Here is a 24,261-nt window from a genome sequence, read left to right as displayed (position 1 = left end):
ATAAGGCTGCACACAAATGCCCAATGATCACAACCTCTTCTCCTCATGAAAATTCATATCACCCAGCGTAATATGGAGGGAAGCGTAATATTATCACATTACAGAGCTGTACATTAACATACAGTGCTGTAATGTATGAAACATACGTGTTGAAGAGAAACACAGCAGCTCACGATTATCAAATGAATTAACATTGCGAAGAACTTTTAAGATAAAAAAAACAAAGGAATGCTTTCTGAAAGCTTTATCTATTTTTTCTTGTTGTTTACTTTGCAGTGATCACCTGTTGAAGGTCAGGAGTTTACGCTTCTTTTCGTTTAGCATTACATCACTGAATAAATTAACAGAGAAAACTAATTAGAACACAAACATGAATAAATTGACTGAACGCACCACACTGTATGCTGTATGACAAATAAATGAAATGCTGTTTCCCACCTGTTTCTATTAATTATTATGCAACGTGGCGACCAGAAGTATGCGGACACCTGCACATTACAATCACATGAACATCCAACATGTCATTCCAAAACTACAGATATTAATCTTTTTCTCTCTGGGAAAGCTTTCAACAAGACTTTGGAGCATGGCTGCAGGGATTTGTTGGAAGCGCACTATTGTTTATACTATTATTGTATGCCTTAGCATTAAGAAAGAAACTAAGGCCTAACCAGTAACAGAAGCAAATTGACGACGAGGGTGGCCACATACTTTTAGAATGGTTTTAGAAAGATGGAATGAAATAAAAGGTATTATCATTAATGTTGTACTGAAGTTAAATGGTCGACAGTAGACTTTCATCAGCTTATAGAAGTGAATTTAGTGACTGAGGGAAGAGATGAGAGGCAGAGTATTAAAAGGCATTAGTGTGTTTTACGGCAGAGTGATACAGATTATGATCCATTTCACTCCACTCTGCTTAGCGGAGAGAGAGAGGGAGGGAGGAACCTTTCTCTCCCTTAACCTTTCCCCTTCTTTCAGAGTCAGCCATCCCAAACTGAGCTGTGATGCAGTTAAAATAACACAGCTAAAATGCTTCATGGGACTTGTCACATCATCAGAGACAGACAGAAGAACAAACTAGCAATACCACTTCACCGTTGTACGCCTCCGCCAAGCAGTCAAGTCGCAATTTACATCCAGACTCATGTAATATTTGTAGAGAAGACTTCAGTATCTGACCAAATGTGAAATATGGTCACAATCTGCCCTTCTGTTCTTGAGTTATGGTGTTAAATAGTGGACAGAAAAGTGTTTTTGCATAACGCTATGATGCCTTTTGGATATAAAATGTCAAATCACTTCATTGTTGTATCATATTAGACATTTGTGTGAAACTTTGTCATAATTAGCGTGTGAATTCTTGAGTTATAGCTAAAAGTGGTACTATGTTATATTTGGTATTCTTGAATTATTTTTTAAGTTAGAACACATTCATTATTGTTTCTTTTCAATGAAAGTACTCATATACTTTAATATACTTAGTGTACAATGTAGTGATATATTTGCTTTTTGGCACAGTTGGTCCTCCATACTAACAGTCAAAATACATTCATGTATATTGGCATGTATGATTCCAGTGAATAATTCAGCCTTGGCTCTTCACCCATTCATGGCAAGCTGGTTTTCTCAGCTATAGTGGTGAAGCAAACCTCTCCAGTCAAGGCATTTCTGAGATTTGACACCTCGGGCCATGGCGGTAGCCGGCACAGAGGCATAAAAACACATACAAATACCTTCAGGGAGAGTCTGGAAGAGCCATGTGTTTTTTTTCTAGTTTTAAATCAGATCACATTCACTTAAATGTTTCATGAATCTATGGTCACCTAATCTGACACAGTGATCATCTCAAAATCCCTGTTTAAAATCTGTCTTTTAATCTCATTGAAGTAGTACATGTAGTGTTGGGTGGGTTATGTTTTTCTCTTCTTTGTTTTGAGGAATATTTAGTGTTTTTTCAATCTTGGGAACATTAAATGTCTAAAAATACAAAAATCTATGACAAAAATGAGGAAAGCTGGAACATATGTGTGTATCTAATTCTGCATTAATGTGTTTATGAGTTGAAGTGTGTGTATGGTGCATTCATGTCTATGTGGAAGTGTCTCTCTCTCTCTTTCTTTCTTTTTCTCCCACATCAGTCTACCACCTGTTTTCCCAAAGTTATGACCTCAGCCTGCAGGCGTCTCTGCCTAACACTGCTAAACTACATACAGCTGTGTGTGTGTGACTGAAGAGAGGTAGGGGGAGAAATAAGTACATCGAGACAGGAAGATGAAAACAAAAGTGACAGAAAATATGTAATAAAGTAAATATGTAATAAAATGTGTGTCAATAATAGAGAAAATATGCGTGTGTGACACAGAGCTCAAAAGCAGGAGAGAGGAGGCACATCTGCAAGGAAGTAAAATGGAAAAGAGAAACGAAACATGAGGTGAGAAAATAGAGCAAAGGAAAAAAAGGAAGGAGAAAGAAAGACAAGAAAGAAAAAAAAAGAGTAAAGGAGAGGAACATAGGGAAGTGGAAGAGAGGGAGAATGAACGCGTGCACAAGAAATATAGAAAAAGCCTCCATGCAAACACAATGACTTCATTTTACTTCCTGTATTATTTCTGTTTTCCACTTGTTTCTTTTTTCAGTGTTTCTATTGAGCCTCTTCCTTTTCTTTTGGTTCAGATTTCCTGTTTACTCTGTACTCTGTACTCTGTGTGTGTGTGTGTGTGTGTGTGAGTGTGAGTGTGAGTGTGAGAGTGTGTGTGTGTGTGTAAGTGAAGCACAAAGAACTATTTCCACTGCTAGAACTTAACGACCCACCTAATATGGAACTTCCCATAACCTGAACCTGTAAGAACTCAGAAGGATTTTGGTTCTGGTTCTTCCTTTTTCCACTATGTTTTACAAACTGGAAAGTTTTGGTTAGAAGTCAATGAAAAGATGACTCTGCTTCAGACAGCAGGACAAATATCATCTGTTCATTTTGGTTGAGTTGTGGGCCATACAATAACAGCAAAAGCAGCATGAAACTTTTTCTCATAGTCATCAACATGTCCTGTGTTATCATTGTCATGTTGCAAATGAGCTGCTGCATTTCTTTCCCCCCAAGAGTACCTAGAATTGGAGTCAGTGTAGAGGGTTGCACTATCAATTAATCCTTGGATTATTTTCTCAATTCATTGATTAATCGTTTGGTTTCTAAAATGTCAGAAAAGGGTGAAAATCATCGATCACTGCTTCCCAGAGCCGAAGGTGACATCCTCAAATGTCAAATGTAGTTCATTTAATAGTTGGCAGCTACTTGATTAATTGACTAATTGTTGCAGTTCTAATTTAGAACCACTTCTTAGGTAGTGCTGAAAGGAACTTACTCCCAAAAAGGTAGAACACAGTAGGAACCAAAGCAGAACCTGTGACTATGGCCACTTAAGTTATAAGTTAAGTACCTTAAGTGGAAAACATCTACAGTGTAAACATTACAAAGAGCTGAGAATCACCTGTCAATACTTGTTTTGAACTAACTGAAACGTGACATTGAATGATGTTTACTTATTCTCTGATCAGACGTTTGCTGATACTGATCAAGGTTTTTGCATTGCCACCGAATGTAATCAAAGGTTATGCAGAATCCACCAATACTGACACTTGTCTAGCAATAGAGTTTGAATAAAAAGTATAGTTCTGGTGTTGTAGTAAGTCTTTGGTATTGTATCAAGCATCAGTATTGAAAAAATGATCAACTGATTCTCCTCTTTTGCTCCGTCACTTGAAGAAACTGGGTATTGTAGCACTTGTGCCATCCAACCATATCAAGATTAAAGCTGATGGTCATTATATATAAACTTATAGTATCATTATATTATCCAGGAAGCTCAGGAGTTTCTATGTGAAGGAGATCATTAAAAGAAAACTGGAAAATACCAGCAGCTCCTCCGATTTTGCAGCTCCACAGCAGCGCGTCCCCAAACTGGGTTGTCAGGTTTGGGTCCCCACAATGTGATATTAACCAACACATGCACCCGACCATGATATTTATAAGGAAGTGTGTGTGTGTGTGTGTGTTACACACACTGCTGTGTGTTTTCAGTCTTAATGAGCGTGTTTTTCTATCAGCCAAAAGTCAGTGCCTGAATAAACACACATGCACACACATGCGCACGCACACACACACACACACACACGGGAAGGTCCTAATGACAACAACACAAGGAGCGATTTATGAATGTGTGTGTGTGTGTGAAGCCCATAAATAAAAAGTGTTTTTCAGCACAAATCCTTCACTTAACCTTATTCTCTTTTTTTCCCGGGGGTTACATAAGTTTAAATGAAGTCAGAAATACAATATGTTTGGAATCATTTCAAGATTAAACTAAAAAAAGTACTTTGTAAAAACATTTTTTTTAACAAAACTTTGAATGTTTTCTTGGGCTAAACCCTCACTTCATGAAGCTAAAGGCCACATTTGTCTCTGCGGACAGCCGAAGAGCAGAAAAGTGCTTCGATCAACATTCAAATGAAGCTGAAAAGTAGTTTGCAAATATTTCTCTTCAACTTTAAGTATTTTCTTTACCGCAAACTTTAAACGACATAATGAATCCAAACACTGTTCTCTTCTTTTCCACTTCCACAAGCATAAATCCCCATTAATCTGAAGTGCTTTCATAAGATTCTAATTAATTAAGTTATTTCATTTGATTAGTCCTTACAGTGTCCCTTTCCTTCCTATGTATACGCCTTAAAAAGCAGATATGTTTTATGAATTAACTCAAACTGAACAAATTCTATGAGTTGAATGAATTCTTAATCTTGTTCTAATTCAACTTTACCATTTAAATCACTTCATAAAACCAAACCTGTGTGTTTGTTGAAATGTCTTTAAATATATCAAGTTCAAATTAGATTCTTCTTTCGTCATTTTCACTACTTATATTAAAGCTACTTTAATCGGGGGGCATATCACACATATTTGACCCTTCTCTCTGTGTAGCTCTGGTTTAGTCTACACTAACTTATTAAAATCAAATCTGTCTCTTCAGCTGCTATAAGTCCACGTTCGTCATAAGCTAGTCACTAACTTTGTTCTTTGTCAGTGGGCAGAAAGAGACAGCTACCTGCTTCTGCTAAAACTAGGTTGGTGAGAGCCCTGAGACTCAACCATACACTACATGTGCCATAAAGCTAAATCTATGAGCTAAAAAAAGGTGTGGAGCTAAAGAGTTGGTGACAGTTCTCTTGGAATCATAACTTTGAGTGACACTGCACATTTCACAGTCATCTGATTTATTGTTAAAAATCAAATGTTATTGATCAGCACAGCTTTAAGTGAGTAGAAGACAACAAAGAGGCCACATGTGAACTAAAAGATAAACAAATGTGGAGGGGAAAATGTGTGTGTTTATTCCAGACAATGATGCGGTGCTGAGAACCAGGCGAAAGAGAGAAAGAGGGAGGGGTGGGAGAGAGAGAGAGAGTGAGTGTGAAAGAGAGAGAGAGAGAGAGAGAGAGAGAGAGAGAGAGAGAGAGAGAGAGAGAGAGAGAGAGAGACAGCTGGACAGATATGCGTGAGAAGAGGATAATCTCTGTGGGAGCCAGCCAGCGCGTGCGCACACACACACACACACACACACACACCCCTCTCTCTCTCTACCACAGGTGGTCCCCATTTAGAAAACAACACTTCAAAGTAAATACTTTAACAAAGAGCAGAGGGAGAGTCACAGAGCTCCTGAACTACTGTAGTAAGAAGAGTGTAAAGTGCTGCTAGTGTCTCCTGGAGTCCTGCACACTCTTCTTTATAACAGTGTAGCCGGCTGCCTATCATTCCTGTCAGTTCTAACACTACACTCACCACATTAATAGCTGAGATTGGCGAAAACGTTTGACTTGTCAGGAAACATGAGCAGTCAGACAGGTTGTAACATATCATCATCCACATGAGCTAAACCACTTCACAGAGGCAGAAGTGAGCCTGACTGAAATGTAGCAGAAAGTTGCTCTGTAAATAGTGATGGATGTTCAAAACAAACAGCACTACTTTTTCTGTTCGCCTTTGTTTTTCCTCTCCGAATAAGTTTGTCTAACTTTCTTCTTGACTCCTTTTTTTATAAATGAGGCCTTTGTTCTCTAATTTTAGCCAACGACGGTTCAAGTAGGATTTCGTCACTATGATTACTGACAGAAATGACAAACAAAACCTACGGAGAGAATTTCAGACAGGCCTCCAAATGTCCCCTAAGAGGTCTGGTGGATGATGTCACATGATGACGAGGCTGGTCGTCTACAGAGAGGTGTTGAGGCTGTGACAGTGTGCACAGTGTCTTGTGTGTGTGTGTTGGCGTGAACATCTGGCGCGCGCCTGTGTGTGTGCGTGTGTCTACATGTGAGTATGCACAAATGTACAACACAAATAAACAAAGTAGGTCTGACTGAACATGTTCAGGCATCTGAATGTGTTTATACTGACTGTGTTTTATAATGCTTTCTTTCTTTCCTTCTTTCTTTCTTTCTCTCTTTCACCCTCCTACATCTCCTTATGTCACACAGCTGTTTGGTTCTTAATGTTTATTGTTTCAAGCTGACAAAAACAAGACACAAGTCTTAAATATGGAAAAAATTACGACTGTCTTACTTCATGTTTTCAATACTAGCTCCTTTTCCTCTCCTCACCTCTTCTTTCTTCTCCTCTCCTCTCTTCTCCCTCCTAACCCGTGACATCACCTTTGCACTCGGTATAAAAACGTGTGTTCTCAGGTCCTACCATGAGTGGGTGTCTGTTGGCCGACAGCAGTCCCGTCCCGTACCCGCTGCTCAGAGCGCCCATTGCGCCATTGTGCGTGTGCGCGGCCCCGATGAGGTTGTGCATGTCACCGTGCCCGCTGCTCATCCCCGTCGAAGGTCCCACCGCGTGACTCCGCAGTACGTGGATGGCATCGTCCAAACGCTCCAGACGGTCCTCAATACGACTCTGCTGCAGAATGGAAAAGACGCAGGAAGAAAGGGATGAGAGTTTTCGTTTTCTGTCTATATCTGTAAGCTAAAGCAGCCTTGACCCTCTACATTCATTGACTGGGTGACACTTTCCCTAACCCTAACCCTATTACCACAGACACACACACTGTACTTTATTTTGTGTCAATTCTACATACTGGGGGTCTTCCCTAACCCCCTACTGTCTCAGAAAATTACTGAGTCCTATCTAAGCTTTAACAGAAAAACATTGTCTACACTGTTTCTTAATGTCAGTAAGCCTTAAACAGTGTGTGGGTGACAAGAGTTTTATGTCACTACACTATCAATGGTGAAGTGGCTGTTTGCAACTAGAAATGTGTCAGTAGTCTGTTCAGTCAGTCTGATCATATACAGTGGATGTGTTTCTAACTGAAGGATTTCACTGCCTTTGGGTTCAAATACATTTTCATATACCTTAATCTCCACAGTGTCCAAACCTCAGTAAAACCAAAAACCAAGCAAGCAAACAAACCAACAAAAAGACAATGCTATCTGCATATGTAACTAAAGGGAAGTCAACCTTTAAACAAACTCACATATATATTTTAGATATGTACACAATGTGGTGGTGGTGGTGTGTGTGTGTGTGTGTGTGTGTGCGGGGGTGTGCATACCAGTGAGTGCAGTGGAGCTTCGTAGTTTGGCGACGACGCTCCCTGTCCACCATTCCTGGACCAGACAGCTGAACTGGCAGCTAGGGGGAAAAAAAGACACAAAGAGATATATCATCAGGAAAGGATGTGTTGGTTTAAAAGTCATCTCAGGATTTACAGAACAGAACAGACAGAGTCCCAGAACAAGCATAAGGTTGCATAGGTAGATACAAATGGTACAAGTGAATGCAAAAGGAAGGAACTGAGTGGTAATGACGTTGGTTATTCATCTATAAAGTTAGAAATAATGTTTAAAATGAGCAAGAAACCAGCGTTGTGTTTGTTTTCTTTCGTTTTTTCAAATTGGTATTACTTCATCTGTCTGTATGCCGACCTATCCAGGGCGTAACCCGCCTCTCACTCGGTGCATGCTGGGATAGCTTTCAGCCCCCTGTGACCCTGCACAGGATAAGCGTCGACAGAAAAAGGATAGATATCAGTGTGTGGATTAGAGCCAGATCCTCCTCTCCTTTTATACGCCGAAGAAAGAAAGCACTTCACACAGGACGCCAAAACGCCAAACAAAACGTCTTTACACGCCACGAGTCTCTCATCGTATCCACTCGTGGCGCTCGGACATAATAGATGCGGGGACGGGGGACAAAAAGACAAAAAACAAACCAACTCATATCTCATAACAGAAATGCTAATATCAGACTTTTGTCTTTGAAAAAGGTACAAGTGGTTGATTTGCATGGACCCTCTGCAGAACAAACAAGCTTTGTGTCCGTTCGTCTCTGCTTTGTGTGTTTGCGGACGCTCTGAAGGGGGTCGTATCTGAATCGACAGGTCTCATTAGCTGGTAGACAGAGGGGAGAGACAGCGACTTGAGTGAATTTACATTATTATGAGGCTCTGAGTGGTGACGGGCTGGTGTATGGAGTCCTTTCAACAGCGTGGGACAAGCTGGCAGATGATTTTTCTGAGGCTCGTGTGGGTTCGAGTGCGTTTTAATAACAGAAAAAAACATAGCAAAGTGTTTGAATTGGAAAGGAAAAAGTGCTGGTGCTGTAAATCAGCAGCCTGCAGAGCATCCAGTAATTGTTGATACAAACTGCACAGAAGTTATTATTATTGGATAAGGCCGGCAATTTTCTATATATTTTTTACTGCCAACAAATCCCATGTGCAGAGCCAAACCAACAATGAACTCATCCTACTTACAATGTGTGTAATATGTGTGTATCCAAAGTCTGATATATATTGTATTCCTCTGTTGATGTTCAAAAACTATTACAAACGTATCAGAGAGCCAAACCACTGCACTGGGTGACATGTACCGTAGTTTATTTAGAAACGGCTCGACAGAAGAGTAACTCTGTGTAAAAACCTTTCACACTAGGAATAACTCACATCAAAACTATTCTTACCAGCAGTGATATATTTGAAAACACATATACAACAGTGTGATTTAAACAGGTGCCTGTGTAGATTTTACTTCACTAAATGTGACAGAAAGAGACTCGAAGTGTAAAAAAGAATGCAGGTTGTCTCCGTGTCCTTTGTCATACAATACAAGGTAGTGAGAAGCACAACCAATCAACAGGTCTGCCATTGTCATTAGGAATGTGATTGGTTGATGCCTTTAGTCAGGATGCAAGAGCTCTGTAAAAACCAACCTTGTTGCCAAAAAAAAAAAAAAAAAAATTCAATTACATAATTTATATTACTGAAAGTAGCAAGCTCGTTAGCTCGGTTGCTAACGGGACGAACAGTAAGTTCACAGTTTATGAGGAGATGCTCTCCAGCTCTCTGTTCCCTCATAGGTCAGCACTGTCAAGACGGCCTGCTATCGTACTGTATATACAGCACAAATTTGCACGTTCACCAAAGTTGATCTCGCCAGTTAAAGTTCATGCAGACTTTGTTTCTGCCAGTGAATCCACTGAGATTGGCTTCAAAGGAATGAACTGAATATACCCACAAATATTTGCAGTTTTAATGGCTAGTGTGACCAGGCCTTAAATCACAGCTCCTAGCATTTTTATTATTGTATCCTTACAGAGACTGACTTTAAGCTACAGTTTTACAAGTGACATGTTTCGAAACAGCAAAAATCACATTTTGGCCAAGTCAGTAACATTGTAGACGAATCAGTTTTATATAACTTAAAATATGAGGGCCCTCCTCTGGCTTTGTACATATTAAAAATGGCTGCAATGTTTCATTTGAAAAATCAGAAGCACAAACTAAGACAGTCCTGAGTGTGATGGATTCATCTGAAGTGTTCATGTTGATTCTGATGATTCCACCAGTTCAGCAGAGTACCATGGTGAAGCTTGATCTCATGTTTTTTTGTTTCCTATTCTTTTCTCTTGGCCCTTGTTTTCTTTACTTGTTTCCTCTCCTAATCTGTCTACCCTTCTCTTTATCATCCAACATCTCCCCTGCTTATGTTCCTCCTCATTTCTCCTCCTTTCTCCTATATTCTTCTCTCCCCTTTTGTTTCCTCTCCTTACCACCATCATATCTCCTCTCGTCCCCTTTATTCTTTTTTCTCACCCCTCCACATTTCCTCTTCCTCTCTGCCCTCACCGCTGATCTCTCCCTTGTAACTCTGATCTCATCTCATTAGCTTGTGTTTCTCTTTTTTTTCTCATTGTCTTCCCATTATGTTTCGCAGTCTTTTCTCTCCCCGCTCCTTTATTCATATTACACGCTCATTTCCATATGCTAATTAATGAATAATCACCTGGGTACATTCATGTGCAAATACAAATATATGTATTAAACGGCAGGGTAAATTATTCTGAGTCCAACACTGTAAAACACCCTCGCAGAATTAGCCTCGGATATCAATTTGCATGTAGTTTGCTCTAATAGGCTTCGTTTCTAATTTGTAAAAAGTGGAGTAACTCTGACACAATGATAAACACCAATTATGGTTTAGCAGGCGATATCCCAGGCAGCTATAATGACGAGGAGGAGGAGGAGGAACAGGGGAGGATGGGGGGGGGGGGCTTGTGTTCGCAGAGCCGGTAGGTTTGTGAACGATTTGTCGAAGTGGTGCTCGTAATTAAAGCTATCAGTCACGAGGCGTGGCGGAGAAAATATCAAACGGTGTGTGTAGCGGCGACAATTAGAGACAAATTCAACGCAACTGTTATTAGGAAAAGTCATTTTTCACTTTAAGGAGCGGAGAGTGCAGCCTCAGCCGGGAAGGAGGAGTAAACTGATGGAAATAAGGAGGAGGAGGAGGGGTGCAGAGAAGAGACGCAGCAATAACTGTCTTATTTTAATGTCTTATTTTATGCCAAGCCATTGAATCTCATGTAAAGAACACAGTTTTTTTTAAGTATAAAAAATAAAGCTGAAGTTAAGCCTGTTTATGATATATTTTTTCTCTTTTTCATGATACTTCCTCTTTCAAGAGCTGTATTAAAGTACTTCAGGGCAAGTCAGGTTCAAAGTCTCAAGTCATTCAAAACAAGTTCAAAGTCTCAAGTCATTTGATAACAGGTTCAAAGTCTCAAGTCATTTTAAACAGGTTCAAAGTCTCAAGTCATTTTAAACAGGTTCAAAGTCTCAAGTCATTTTAAACAAGTTCAAAGTCTCAAGTCATTTTAAACAGGTTCAAAGTCTCAAGTCATTTGATAACAAGTTCAAAGTCTCAAGTCATTTGATAACAAGTTCAAAGTCTCAAGTCATTTTAAACAAGTTCAAAGTCTCAAGTCATTTGATACCAAGTTCAAAGTCTCAAGTCATTTGATAACAAGTTCAAAGTCTCAAGTCATTTTAAACAAGTTCAAAGTCTCAAGTCATTTTAAACAAGTTCAAAGTCCCAAGTCATTTTAAACAAGTTCAAAGTCTCAAGTCATTTTAAACAAGTTCAAAGTCCCAAGTCATTTTAAACAAGTTCAAAGTCTCAAGTCATTTTAAACAAGTTCAAAGTCTCAAGTCATTTGATAACAAGTTCAAAGTCTCAAGTCATTTTAAACAAGTTCAAAGTCTCAAGTCATTTTAAACAAGTTCAAAGTCTCAAGTCATTTTAAACAAGTTCAAAGTCTCAAGTCATTTGAAAACAAGTTCAATTTCAAATTTCAAGTCATCATTTTTTTGGAACAAACAGCAGTCTGACTTCAGTCCACCACGTCCCAAAGTCAGCTCTGCTTCTCCCTGCTGTGAATGTTGGATCTGTTTTCTGTGTTGATGCTGTGATGACGCGAGCTGCTGAACACTGATTGGATGGCGAGGGTCACGTGTTTACCTGTGAGGGAGGGCGGGGAGCCGACTGGGGTGGAGGGATTGGACGAGTAGCTGTTGTTTGTGTGGTCTGGAGAGTAGATCTGGGAGAGGGGAAAAAAAGGGTTCAAAAGTCAAATGGCAAGTAAAGCTGGAAAACATCATGGAGATAAAATTAGACCAATGCGATACACTGCAAAAATTCTTGAAAAGTAAGTTACATGAATTATAAAATCATCTTGCATTAATGGGAAACTAAACAGGTCTCACATTGGTATTTTTGTGTGTGCATGTGTGTGTGTGTGTGTGTGTGCTGTACTTGCCGATGCGAGTGCTTTCCCTAAGGCGTCTCCTGTCTGAGAGCTGCTGGCTGCTCCGCTCTGTGCTCGGTTAGCTGTGACACACACACACACATGCACACACGCACACACACACAGGGGAAAAAAGAGGGATGTGGGATGTATCCTAGTTAATAAGGATGTTGGAAACTACATATTTTAATTATTCTGTCTTGTGAGCACACCATCAGTCCATCGGTTACACACTGAAAATTACAACACAGATTCATTATGACTGAAGATGGCATCGTCAGCTGTCCAGGTTGACTGCAGATTTCATCCACCTAAAAGTAGGGTTGTGTTAATGTGTCTTATCCTTTCTTACACTGGAGGGAATAAAACACATAGCAGATGATGTGGAGGCTGACTACTCCGTCTACTGTATATATAAATAGAGAGATGATGCGTCCATTCCATTGAAATGAGTTGATTTTGCCCCAAACATTTGCCTTTATGAACTAAGTGTGACCAGGCCTTTATTCAAATAATGTGACAAGAAGTATAAAACTGAACTCAATAAAACAAAATCAGACTTTTATATCCAAATAAAAACCTGACTCTAACCCCAAATGTCATCAATGCCACACCATCTTACATTCTGTGACAGAACAGTGAACCCCACAATTAACATTTGCATTTAATCTCATTGTAACTGACTGACAGCATGTCTTAGTGTGTGTGTGTGTATGTGTGTGTGTGTGTGTGGAAACGCTGGCCTTAAATATGACCAAATCTGTTTCACACACTTGAGGAGCGCTGAGGCCAGAGAGGAAGGAAGTGACCTCACAGTACCAGATGAGCGCCCACACACACATACGCGCACACACACACACACACACACACACACACACACACACACTGAGGCAGAGGGACTCTGACATGCTCACAGCTCATCTCTCCTGATAGCAGATCCCAGATGGAAAGTTTACGCTCGCACACACAAGTTAGACGCGCACACGCACACACACACACACACACACACACACACATACACACACACACATACTGCACAGCAAAAACACATCCTTTCATGGCAAATGACTCCATTACAGAGATTGGCAGGACTTGACTTCTTTAAGCTGCAAGAGAGACAGAGACAGAGAGAGAAGGAGAAAGACAGATGAATGGAGACAGAGAGAGAGAGAGAGAGAGAGAGAGAGAGAGAGAGAGAGAGAGAGAGAGAGAGAGAGAGAGAGAGAGAGAGAGAGAGAGAGACAGGTAGAGAGAGACAGGAAGCAGCATATGTTTTGGGGTTAAAGCCTCGTGTCTCACTCTCGTCCACACTACAGGCCTAATAAACCATCCAAGGGATTACTGTTACACACACACACACACACACACACACACACAAACTCAGATCATGACTTGATGCATAATTTAGAACATATGCAGGAGAAAATCTTTTTCATAAATGAGAGTTTGGAACCACAGAGGAGGAGAGTGATCAGAGGATGAAACTGACTTCTGATTTTTGTGTCTGTCTGCATCACTTGTTCAAAAAGAAACATCTCCACATATTATTATCTTATTATGAAACTAATGATCTTGCTCTTTATGTATTTGATCATTTAGCATTCTTTCTTTCATTATTTTGCATATGTTCTTTTTACTTTTCTATATACTATATATCTCTATATATATATATATCACTACTTGAAATGTCCAGTTTATTTTGCCATGCAGCTCCTTCTCTGTGTCCAAATTCCATACCACATATAAACTGTATACAGTACGTACAATATAATTGAATCATACTGTATGTACAAAAATAAATGAACTTTGTGCTAAATGTGCTAATATGAAATAAAAACATGAGCTGATAGATATCAATCTTTGCAAAGGTAAAAAAATGTGTGTTTCTACATGAACTGTCACACCATCATCCACAATACTTTTTTTTTGCCATTAACAGCATAAAACAATTACACTTAAAATACTTTTCTTAACATTCTGTCACTTGTCCAGTGTGAAAGCAGTACATACCTAGTAAAGAAGCAGTCCCTGCTGCAGGTGACTAACACATGATCCCTCACCTGCCTCCCACCAGTTGTGTTCATAGGATACACATGACTAAACCAGAGCCTGGGTTTTCTGTAGTGCAGTTGCTCTTTGGACCCTTATCATTTCTAATCCAACAAAGGCCTAATAATCCTATTAGTGGACTGAAAGTGAGCGTATATCTTCTATCTGTTAAGTGTTTGTAGTTTTAAAAAAAATCCACTTCTCCGTCCATAGAAGTCGGTATCTTCTTAATCTTAATCCTGATACTAGCTTTAACATTCTTTGCCACAATTTCTACTTCATCTCTCTTCTTTCCTATCTCCCTCTTTCCCTTTATTCTTTTTCACTTGTTTTCTACAACAAAATCAGAGTGAGGCGCTGAAAGCGATCTAAACAAGTTCAAGTGTTCATGTGTGCGCACACGTGTGTCATATGTTTATATTTAAACCGACAGCATCATGTTTTTTATTAGGTTCGTCTTGTGTTTACACTCATGTGCTCGAGCTTGTGTGTGTGTATGTGTTGTGTGTGTGTGTGTGTGTGTGTGTGTGTGTGTGTGTGTGTGTGTGTGTGTGTGTGTGTGTGTGTGTGTGTGTGTGTCTGATATCTTTCTGGAATGTTGGAGATATCTTCCCATGAAAACAAACTTTCAATCTGTTTCTTATTGCTGTCCTATTTGTTCTACTGGACTCAAAGCAAGGGGTCCATATGGCATGCTGTGTGTATGTGTGTGTGTGTGTGTGAGTGTGTGCATGTGTGTGTATGTGTGTGTGTTGTCAAGGTCAAGCCAAAATGGAGTACTAGTATTTTTCTCAGTCTAGTTTTGGACTGCTGGTCTGGTCCTCAGACACTGAGCTTCAGTGGTTTAAATCATGTTGAGTCTAATCACAGCAGGGAGGGTTATAGCAGGTTATGTGTAGGCAGATAAAAATGTGAAATAGCTGATGTTGTCTCCTGACTGATGGGCTGTCTTTAAAATAGAAAAATAGTAGATCAGTTGCGGATTCTTTCGAAACACAAACACACGGTCAGTAAAAGATCGTCTACTCACAGAGAGTAAAGTAAAAGTTAATGCAGGTAGTTTAAAAGTAGTCTTATGCAAATCAGATATTTTTAAAAGTTTCAAGTCAAATGTCAAGTCTTTCAGGTCAGTCCAAATAAAGTGTCCAAGTCAAGTCTTCTATTGTCTTTCAAGTCTGAAGTCTTTAAGAAGTCGACGTGGAGTCAGTGAACTCTCACGGCGGTCCAGTCCAGTCATGTCCTCGTTATTGTGACTAAAGTCTGACTCACAGCCTGAAGTTTACAGCTCTGACACACAAAGTTAGGTTGTAGACAATGAAAAAGAGTCACTGCATGAGCGCATGACCTCATATCAGTAACCAAATCATATCCACAGATAGGAAAAGCAATAATCTCTGTTTTGCTTCTTAATGTAAATATCCAAATTCTCAAAATAGGTTGACTTAGAAGTATTAATAAAATCATGCCTAGTTTTTATTCTCAGTCCAATCAGATAAAACAGTGGCAGGTCTTTCTTCTCTGTCTTCCTGTATGAATACTGTTAAGCTTGTCTGCAATTGAATGGAATGAAACGGCTGGTCTTCATTTAATTAATGGCATTAGGTAATGTCATTAGCCAGCCACTGACTGATTAACAGCAGATGACTTTGCAATTAAGGATGTGACCAACACTTCTATACATGGCTTCTCCCAAGTGGCAGTAGAGCTGTGTTCCTGTGCATTTTAAAGCTTCTAACGGTTTGTCTTCAGCAGGTGTGCTCCATTGCTTTCGCTCCAGTAGACGAGCTTGTGTTCTACAAACAGGTGTCTCTTACCCATGACGCTGTCTGTGCCGTTGGTGGAAGCGGTGCAGGAGGCGGTGCTGTAGTGATTGCCCCCGCCCCCGCTCCCTCCCCCTCGGTGGAAGCTGGACATGGGAGGAAGGCTGGAGCTGATGTCAGCGGACGAGTGCGCCGGGTAGCTCTGCGGAAGGAGAGAGAGAGAGAGAGAGAGAGAGAGAGAGAGAGAAAGAATGAGATGAAACTTTTTTACAAGAAGCTGACAAAAACAGAACAGATGAGATAAAAAAAACCACAGAAGGACAGAAGTGATGGAGATGAAGCCCTGTCATTGGATAATTATGTAGAGCTCTTATTGGTTAGCAGCTAACGAGCTTTGACAGATTTACAGCTGTGCATGTGTGTAAAATTAATAAATGTATACCACATGTGTCCAGATGTTTAAATGCACATTAAGTAAGCATTAAGAATGTCAAACACATTATAGCCAACTAAAGAATATTAGAAGAATATAGCATGTTGAATACATTACACACTGATCCTATGGAGTTTACTACTGCTATTATTGACTACTGGCAGATTCAACAGATGTTAGTTTATTATAAATATATGACTTCACTATGGTGGTGCTTTTAAATGTAATATCTTTTAATAACTACAACAGCTTCAGTTACTTTCCATTTAATGACAAATGACAAATGATTAAATATATATGTTTAAAAACTGTATTTTATAACTGGAGTTGATAGAAAAATATCACTGCTGTCATGTCCCATCCAGGATGATTGACAGCTCTGGCTCACCAATCTGTCGTGAGGGTGAATCCCGCAGTAGGAGGAGCTCTGGGCGGGGCCGTGGGACGAGTTCCCGCCTCCCAGCATGCTGCCGTGGTAACCCTGTTGGCTCATGCTGCTACTACTGCTGCTCCAGGGATCGCCGCTGTGGTGGCCATCTTGATAGAGAGACAAAGAGGGCAGACAGAGAGGGCAAGAGGTCAAGTGCGTGTAAAGACGGTCCAGCCAGGTAAAAACACACTGCGGTTTGTCTGTCAAAGCTTTCCTCTGACTCACTCAGTGTGTCTTTATACAGTTGAGTCATCTGACCTACTAAACATCTGTGTGAATGGGACACCTGGTTTTCAGAATAACCCGGTTAGTAAGCTGATTTCTGGGACTATGTGCACTTTTTTCCATGTAAAGATTTTTACAAGTGTGTGTATTCACATGTAAGACACCATGGAGAGTGTGTAGAGGAATATACTAATATTTGAACCAGCATGAGCATTGTTTGTATTGAATACACACACAGCTCTCAAGTAGTCCAATGTGCTACAACAAAACAAAGTGGAGATAAACTTTGTGTTTAGTCTGAGCACACACTAAGAACTGTTACACTGTGCTGGATTTGCTGGCAAGTGTCCATTACAATCAGATAACGGAACACCTCAAACAAAGTTCTGATAGACAATGATGATAGTATACTAAACTGCAAATAAAGAACGGTTCTGCTTCATGTAACTCTAACATTAACATTACTATTTGAAACTGTTCAGATATATTTTAATGACGGCACAGAACTGTTCTGATATATCTAAATAATGGCACTGAACTGTTCTGATATATCTAAATAATGGCACTGAACTGTTCTGATATGTTTAAATAATGGCACAGAACTGTTATGATACGGCCTCAGCCTGGTGCGGTATTTTTATGTAATACACCTCTTTCATTGCTTTTGAGGGTTTTACATCGAAATCACAAGCGTGAGATAGAGTAAAGGAGTACAAGCATTACATTCACCATGCAATCCTACACATCAGCAAAAATGTGCCTGTACAATCAGAGAGAATATACATACAGACAGTGTCCTCTGGAGTTCAGAGATGCACTAAATTAACTTCCAGCTGTTACTGTTTAGCTGTTAGGCTGTTAATGCCAGAATGTTATTAGACACATGTTGTGGAGGTCGGTAGTTTAACTCGATTGGAAATATCCAAAACTACTGCAGCTTATCAGAGAGGTTTTCTTAATGCTCTTTATTGGAAAGAATGCTCTTGATCTATTCATTGTCGCCAGCTTTTGATGTGAAAGCAGGAATGCCTGACAACAGCTGCAAAGTCTGCAACAACCGTCTCTGCTTGTGACAATAACCAGTCAAATGTACGACTGAAATATTTAGCTGATTTTAATCTAACAACATCTTTCAGGGCACTCACACTCATTTTGTCTGTGTTACAGTATCCAGTGTAGGGAGATTTGATGAGGGACAGACCTGTGTGTGTGTGTGTGTGTGTGTGTGTGTGTGTGTATGTGAGTACCTGGCATAAAGAAGGAGCTTGGGAAGCCAGCGCTGGGAGGTTTCGATGAGGGATAACCCGGTGAGTCCCTGTTGTAGTCGGCTGTACTGGCAGACGGAGCGTACACCTGCAACACAAACACAAAAACAAACACGACGTCATCATCTGAAGTCTGCACACTGATCACGGTTAAACACAAACAGCTAAACTTCCGTGCTCTCGTTTGCTCCTGGAGGCTCAGCAGTGATCGTTTTCAGACTTTCAGACAGTCGTCCTTTTTTTCCGCCGGCTCTAACAGATGATCTCACATCAACATCTACCTTCCCTGCGCCTGATTGGATGAACGCAACACTTCCTGAGCTGTCGTTGACCTCTGCTTCTGATTTTCAGGCTGGAAAAAATGATTCAGCTGTTCTGGGAAACTTCCAAATTCAACTCAAATCAAGTTCTGAATAATACAAAGACAGGTTGATTCAACACAGTCTGCACCTTTTTATAGTTACTAACTTATGATTCTTTATCATTATTTTATGCTCATTTATGAAAACAAAATTTTTGCCTAACCTATTTATTATTATTTATAACATTTATTTATAATTAGCTCATAAATATTTTTTATTTATAATTATTTTATAAGTTATGCATGAATTTATATCTTTATTAACTAATATTTTGTAATGTGTTCATTTAAAAACTTTTATTTGTACTGTAAGTGAAAATTAGCAGATAAAAAGGCTTTTGAAAGATAAATATATACAAAAATATGGTTAAAAACGATTAAGTTGGTTAAAAATAGCTTGTAAATTTTTTGTTTTCTAAAAATAGTTTTTTAACGCTGTGTAAAAAAAGAAAATAAGTTTTAAAATATGCTTTTTATACTTAAATGATGAAACAAACTGGATTTTAAACTTTAGCCTTATATACTATATTTCTTAATTTTGTAAAAACTTTAAATTCTGTCAGTGAGTATCTTAACACCACAGTAGTAACCATGGCGATCAACTCTAAATCTACAGCCTCCACAACTTTAGCTGTAAAAGACTATAACATAGTTTCTAATACATCCATCAGCCACAACACATTCTCTGTCAGTCCTCCTCTCACTCACACTCATTTGATGGCTAAAAAGGGAACAAAGCTTTGATTCATGTGTGCGGCTCCTCTCAGAAGTGGGGGGGGGGGGGGGGGGGGGGCAGCAGCAGCAGCAGCAGCAGCACTCATGCAGCAAACATGTAGTAAAAAACGTGAATGTGCAAGCTCAACCAGCAGCTTGTCATCACTAGAAACAGGTGACGCTCTTCCTCAGTAACACAGCGGCTGCAATGAGAACTCAAATGCCTGTGTTTGGTCATGCCTTCTACTGGGGGTCCCCACAGCATGCTTGGATGTGTGTGTAAGTGTGTGCGTGTGTGTGTGTGTGTGTGTGTGTGTGTGTGTGTGTGTGTGCATAGCGTGCGAACACTCAGCCATGACGCAAACCCTGGAACAGCTGTTGAAAGCTCTCTTCTCTACGTCTCTCCCACTGACTCACATTAAAATGAAAAAACGCCGCTCCATAGCTACACCTAATCTACCCCCCCCCCCCCCCCCCCCCCAAAAAAAAGAGTTGCTTTGTTAACTTTAGAGTATTTGCATATGAATGGAACCCAGATGTCATGATAAAACACAGACAGAAGAAATAAAAGAAAAAGATGAAAAAACAAACACTTGGGGGCATTATAAAAAAAAAAAACATCATCTCACTTCCCACACTCCCTTAGAGAAATTATTAGAAACAGGAAAACGGCCTAAAACGCTTTCTGTCAAACACTAAACCTGCTGACAATTTTCCAAATGACCAAAAAAAAGCTCAACGCTGTGCCGTGCTTTTACTTCAGAGAGTGAAAAAACTGGCAGTGATTTCCTTTACCATCATCCTGCACTGCTGGTGTGAAAACGGATGGAGCCACAAGAGACAAAAAAATGCAACTTCATCTTCTGACTTCCACTCTGCACCCAAGCATCACTGCTAGGTGTGGTCAGCTGTGATTTATTTCACTGATGACCAGCTCAGCTGTGATGTAGCATTGCCAAATGACGCATTGTACATTGTGTGAAGTGTTTCTCTGCGCAGGTTGCGTGTGTGTGTGTGTGTGTGTGTGTGTGTGTGTGGACGGAGTGTGTAGGATGTTTTTGGGGCCTGGGTGTAGTTACTCTTTAGATGACAATGGGGATATTGAACACAGACACACACACAAACACACACAAACACACACACACACACACACACACACACACACACACACACACACACCATCAATCAATTCAACTGTATTTATATAGCAGCTTTCACACAGGATAAAGTAGTTCAAAGTGATAAGAGGCTGATTGACAGCTGATGGAGGCAGAACATGTGAAGAAAAACAAAGAAGAAATAAATACAGAAAAATAAATAATTGAGAGCAATGCATGCAAGAGGAAATAAGAATTTTAAAAATGGAGGGAAAAAAAAAAAAATGAGAGTGCATAACACATTTTTCATCCAATGCCACAGCCAATACAGGAAGTGGTGCAGTGCATAGTTTCAAAATATTTGCATCATTTTTTCTGTGCAATGCAAGAATATTTCAAATGTTGACTTTGTTTTTTTTTCATTTGCATATTTCTTCTACAGTTTGAAGCATCCATTAGTCTCCATTCATTTTGTGTTTTGTTGCATTATCATAGGGAGAGTATGCAACGTAGACTCGTTAAAAGCAGCTGACAATTAAGTGTGTGTTAATCTGCACTGTAATGACATGAATTAAAGCAGACCTGATATTCACCGTGATGGATTACGCTACTCGAGGTAAGTTTCAAGAGGTTTCCACTAATAGCTGAATGGAATGGTTCCACTGCTACAGCGTGCATTTAAAAATGTTCTGCACCAACAAGTATGCAGGACTGTATGGCCTTGTGTTGGCTGTGTTTACTTCCTGAAAAACGACCGGTCGCAGGCAAGACGCCAACACAGCGATTAACCGCACAACAATCAGGGCGCTTGAGGAGCAGAGGACACTGGGAACTGTGGGAATGAAAAAGGCTGAGGTCAGGAAACACACACCCATCACCCACACATGAGTACGCGCACACACACACACACACACAAACTGGCTGAAAAAGATGTAAGGCGCTAAGAGAAACTAATCAGCTGGGAGAGGTCGCTTCCTTCCCAAAATGCACCTTGCGTAAGTTTAAGGATCCAAGTATCGACACACACACACACACACACACACAAGCACAGTGTCTGTTAATGTCATTAGAGCTAAACTAAAATCCCCTCAAACTTCCTCCTCCTCCTCCTCCTCTTCCCCTCTGAGAACCAAGTTTGGGCTCTGATCATAAAACCACATTTATTGACCCAAAGCCTGTACAAGAATACACACACACACACACACACACACACACACACACACACACACACACACACACACACACACACACACACACACACACACACACGTACGCACAAACACAGATACTTGTTGTTCCTGTTGAAAATATTTGGATTTATGTCTCATGTCCTGCAGACATATTTTCCCATCGAATGTGTTGTTAGACTGGTGACGAAAGGCTGTGATTTGTGTGTGTGTATGCATGTGCGTTTGTGTGTGCGGTGTGTGTGTGCGCGTGCATGTGTGTGTGTGTGTTACAGACAGACAGGAACAGGTGCAGAGTGTGTTCAAGTCTGAAGAATGTAGAGAGACACAATAACAGCCTCACTTCCTACACACACACACACACACACACACACACACACACATACACACAGCAGTATCAGTATTCCCACAGTTAGCGAGCTGACCTCGAGCCAATCAGAGAAACCCTCGACAGTGTTGTCACCTCACTGACAACTGGAGAGCCGCAGACTAGAGGAAAATAATTGGAGCCACAATAAGAAACCGGTGGCGGAAACAGCAACTGTATCTCTGATCAACAACCTTCATATGAGGCTGTTTTTCATAACACAGTCTCAGTTGCACAGTCCCACAAACACTTTGTTTAACTGCTTATGTCAAATAGTTACACAAGTGGTTCAAGTGTTGGGTTTAAAATATCAGCACTGCTACTACAATAGAAGCTCATTTCCTGTAGTGATAGAAAGTGCAAACCAGCCAAAGCAGATCATTTTGACCACAATAGATAAATAATAATAATAAAGCCCTTGGAAACCAGTTTGACCAGTTCTCTATGTAGTGATAGCAAAACAACCCAAACAAATGGAATCACTTCTGCAAAAATAGTTCTGTGAAGGAGACACAGTGGAAACAAGTGGGACCAATTTTATACAAATATGATCTGTAGCACAGTAGAAACAGAACAGGGGCCCATAATAATAACTTCTCTTCATTATACAGTATACACACATAGATGCCTGTGACTTCAACACACAGGAGAACTCAGTGTAACCATCTCTGTATTATATTGCATATGAAGCAAATGGATAGCAGTTGAGACAATGATTTGTGACACAGTGGATACCACTCAAAGTAATTCAATAGTTATTGTGTCACAGCTGAATCCTAGAAGTCAAGAAGTGGAATCAGTTTCTGACTATATTGGAGCAACAACAACAAACAAACAGAACCAGTGGAACCATTGGTGTAACATAGTTGTCGTGTAAATGCAGAAAGAACCCAGTCAAGCATGTGACGAAACTTAATAGAAATCAGTGGAACCAGTTGTGTAAAATCGTGATCGACATCACTTTTTGCAGTTGAAGACACTATAGAAAAACCAGCAGGACCAGTTAATATAACCAGTTAAGTCATGTAACCATAATAGAAGCCAGTTAAACCCTTTGTGGTCCATGGTAGAACAATGACAGAAACCCTACTAGACAGAACAATGATAGAAGCCTTAATAGAACCCAGTTAAACCCTTTGTGGTCCATGACAGGATAATGATAGAAACCCTAATAGAACCTAGTTAAAGCCTATGTGTTCCATGACAGAACAATGATAGAAACCTTAATAGAACCCAGTTAAAGCCTTTGTGCACCATGAAAGGAACAATGATAGAAACCTTAACAGACAGACCAATGATAAAAAACCTTAATAGAACCCAGTTAAAGCCTTTGTGTTCCATGACAGAACAATGATAGAAACCCTAACAGAACCCAGTTAAGCCCTTCGTGTTCCATGACAGAATGATGATAGAAACCTTAATAGAACCCAGTAGAAGTTCTGCGGTGACGTTTGATGAATCCGGAGGAATCTTCACAGAAACACAAAACATCACAGATTTCATCAAAGCGTCGCCCCTGGCAACAACAGGAGAGAATAAAGACACATTCCACTGAAAAGTGATTCCTCACGGAGCTAACAGCACACACACACAAAACGATTTCAGAGCAACCAGCTGTGCAGCTTACTAATCTGAACCACAGGTAGGAACAGTCTGACCAGTGATCAAACATTATGAGTGGTACCAGAATAGAAACAGCAGCTGAACTTTAATTGGAGAAAGAGAATAATAATGCAATGATTGGTTCTTCGGGCAATCAGTGTGATATTAAAAGAATAAGTGAGAAAAGAAAGAAGACAATAAACAAACTTTCTTCTCTCTCTCTGCACTGTTTCAGTCCAAACTTGTTGACAGCGACGGGAATGCCGCTGGGCCCTGAAGGCTTTTGTTAGAAAGAGGATGGAAAAGCAATAAACGGAACAAAATGAAATGCTAAAAGTTGGACGCAGATAAAAAGACAGTAAACGGAAACAAAAGGGGTGGAAAAAAATGGGGGGAAAAGAGTAAAGAAAGAGAAAGACGGAGGCTTTTTTGTCTTTGGTGTTTGATGCTTCTTCTCCTGGTTATTGTCTCCAAATGTGGGCAGCATCTGCTCAACTTCTTCGGTAGAAACGAGGGAGGAGGAGGAGGAGGAGGATGAGGGAGAGGAGAGGATCTACTCCTGCTCTTCCTCTTTTTCCTTGCTCGGTTACTATTTAATATGTTCTGTTGTTAAGATGATGTTT

General features: G+C 40.1%; 2 protein-coding genes across 4 annotated transcripts in view; both read right to left on the bottom strand.

Moving 5' to 3' along the window:
- Nucleotides 1-24,261, bottom strand: part of LOC128380019 (transcription factor 4-like) — a 217,940-nt gene that overhangs the window by 13,476 nt on the left and 180,203 nt on the right. For all 3 annotated transcript variants that reach the window (XM_053339682.1, XM_053339681.1, XM_053339680.1), the window contains exons 9-15: nt 18,293-18,398; nt 16,779-16,927; nt 16,012-16,159; nt 12,161-12,231; nt 11,863-11,941; nt 7,617-7,696; nt 6,752-6,961 (exon numbers count right to left, since the gene is read on the bottom strand). In XM_053339682.1, the coding sequence (XP_053195657.1) occupies nt 6,752-6,961; nt 7,617-7,696; nt 11,863-11,941; nt 12,161-12,231; nt 16,012-16,159; nt 16,779-16,927; nt 18,293-18,398 (843 nt within the window). The remainder of the gene's footprint in view (nt 1-6,751; nt 6,962-7,616; nt 7,697-11,862; nt 11,942-12,160; nt 12,232-16,011; nt 16,160-16,778; nt 16,928-18,292; nt 18,399-24,261) is intronic.
- The window catches only part of pum3 (pumilio RNA-binding family member 3), a 260,316-nt gene that overhangs the window by 215,256 nt on the left and 20,799 nt on the right, over nt 1-24,261 (bottom strand). The window lies entirely within an intron of this gene.

Source organism: Scomber japonicus, chromosome 19 (genome assembly GCF_027409825.1).
Source record: "Scomber japonicus isolate fScoJap1 chromosome 19, fScoJap1.pri, whole genome shotgun sequence".
In the NCBI taxonomy this organism is placed as follows: domain Eukaryota; kingdom Metazoa; phylum Chordata; class Actinopteri; order Scombriformes; family Scombridae; genus Scomber; species Scomber japonicus.
The sequence above is the reverse complement of the archived record's forward strand: the minus strand, read 5'-3'. Positions and strand labels throughout refer to the sequence as shown.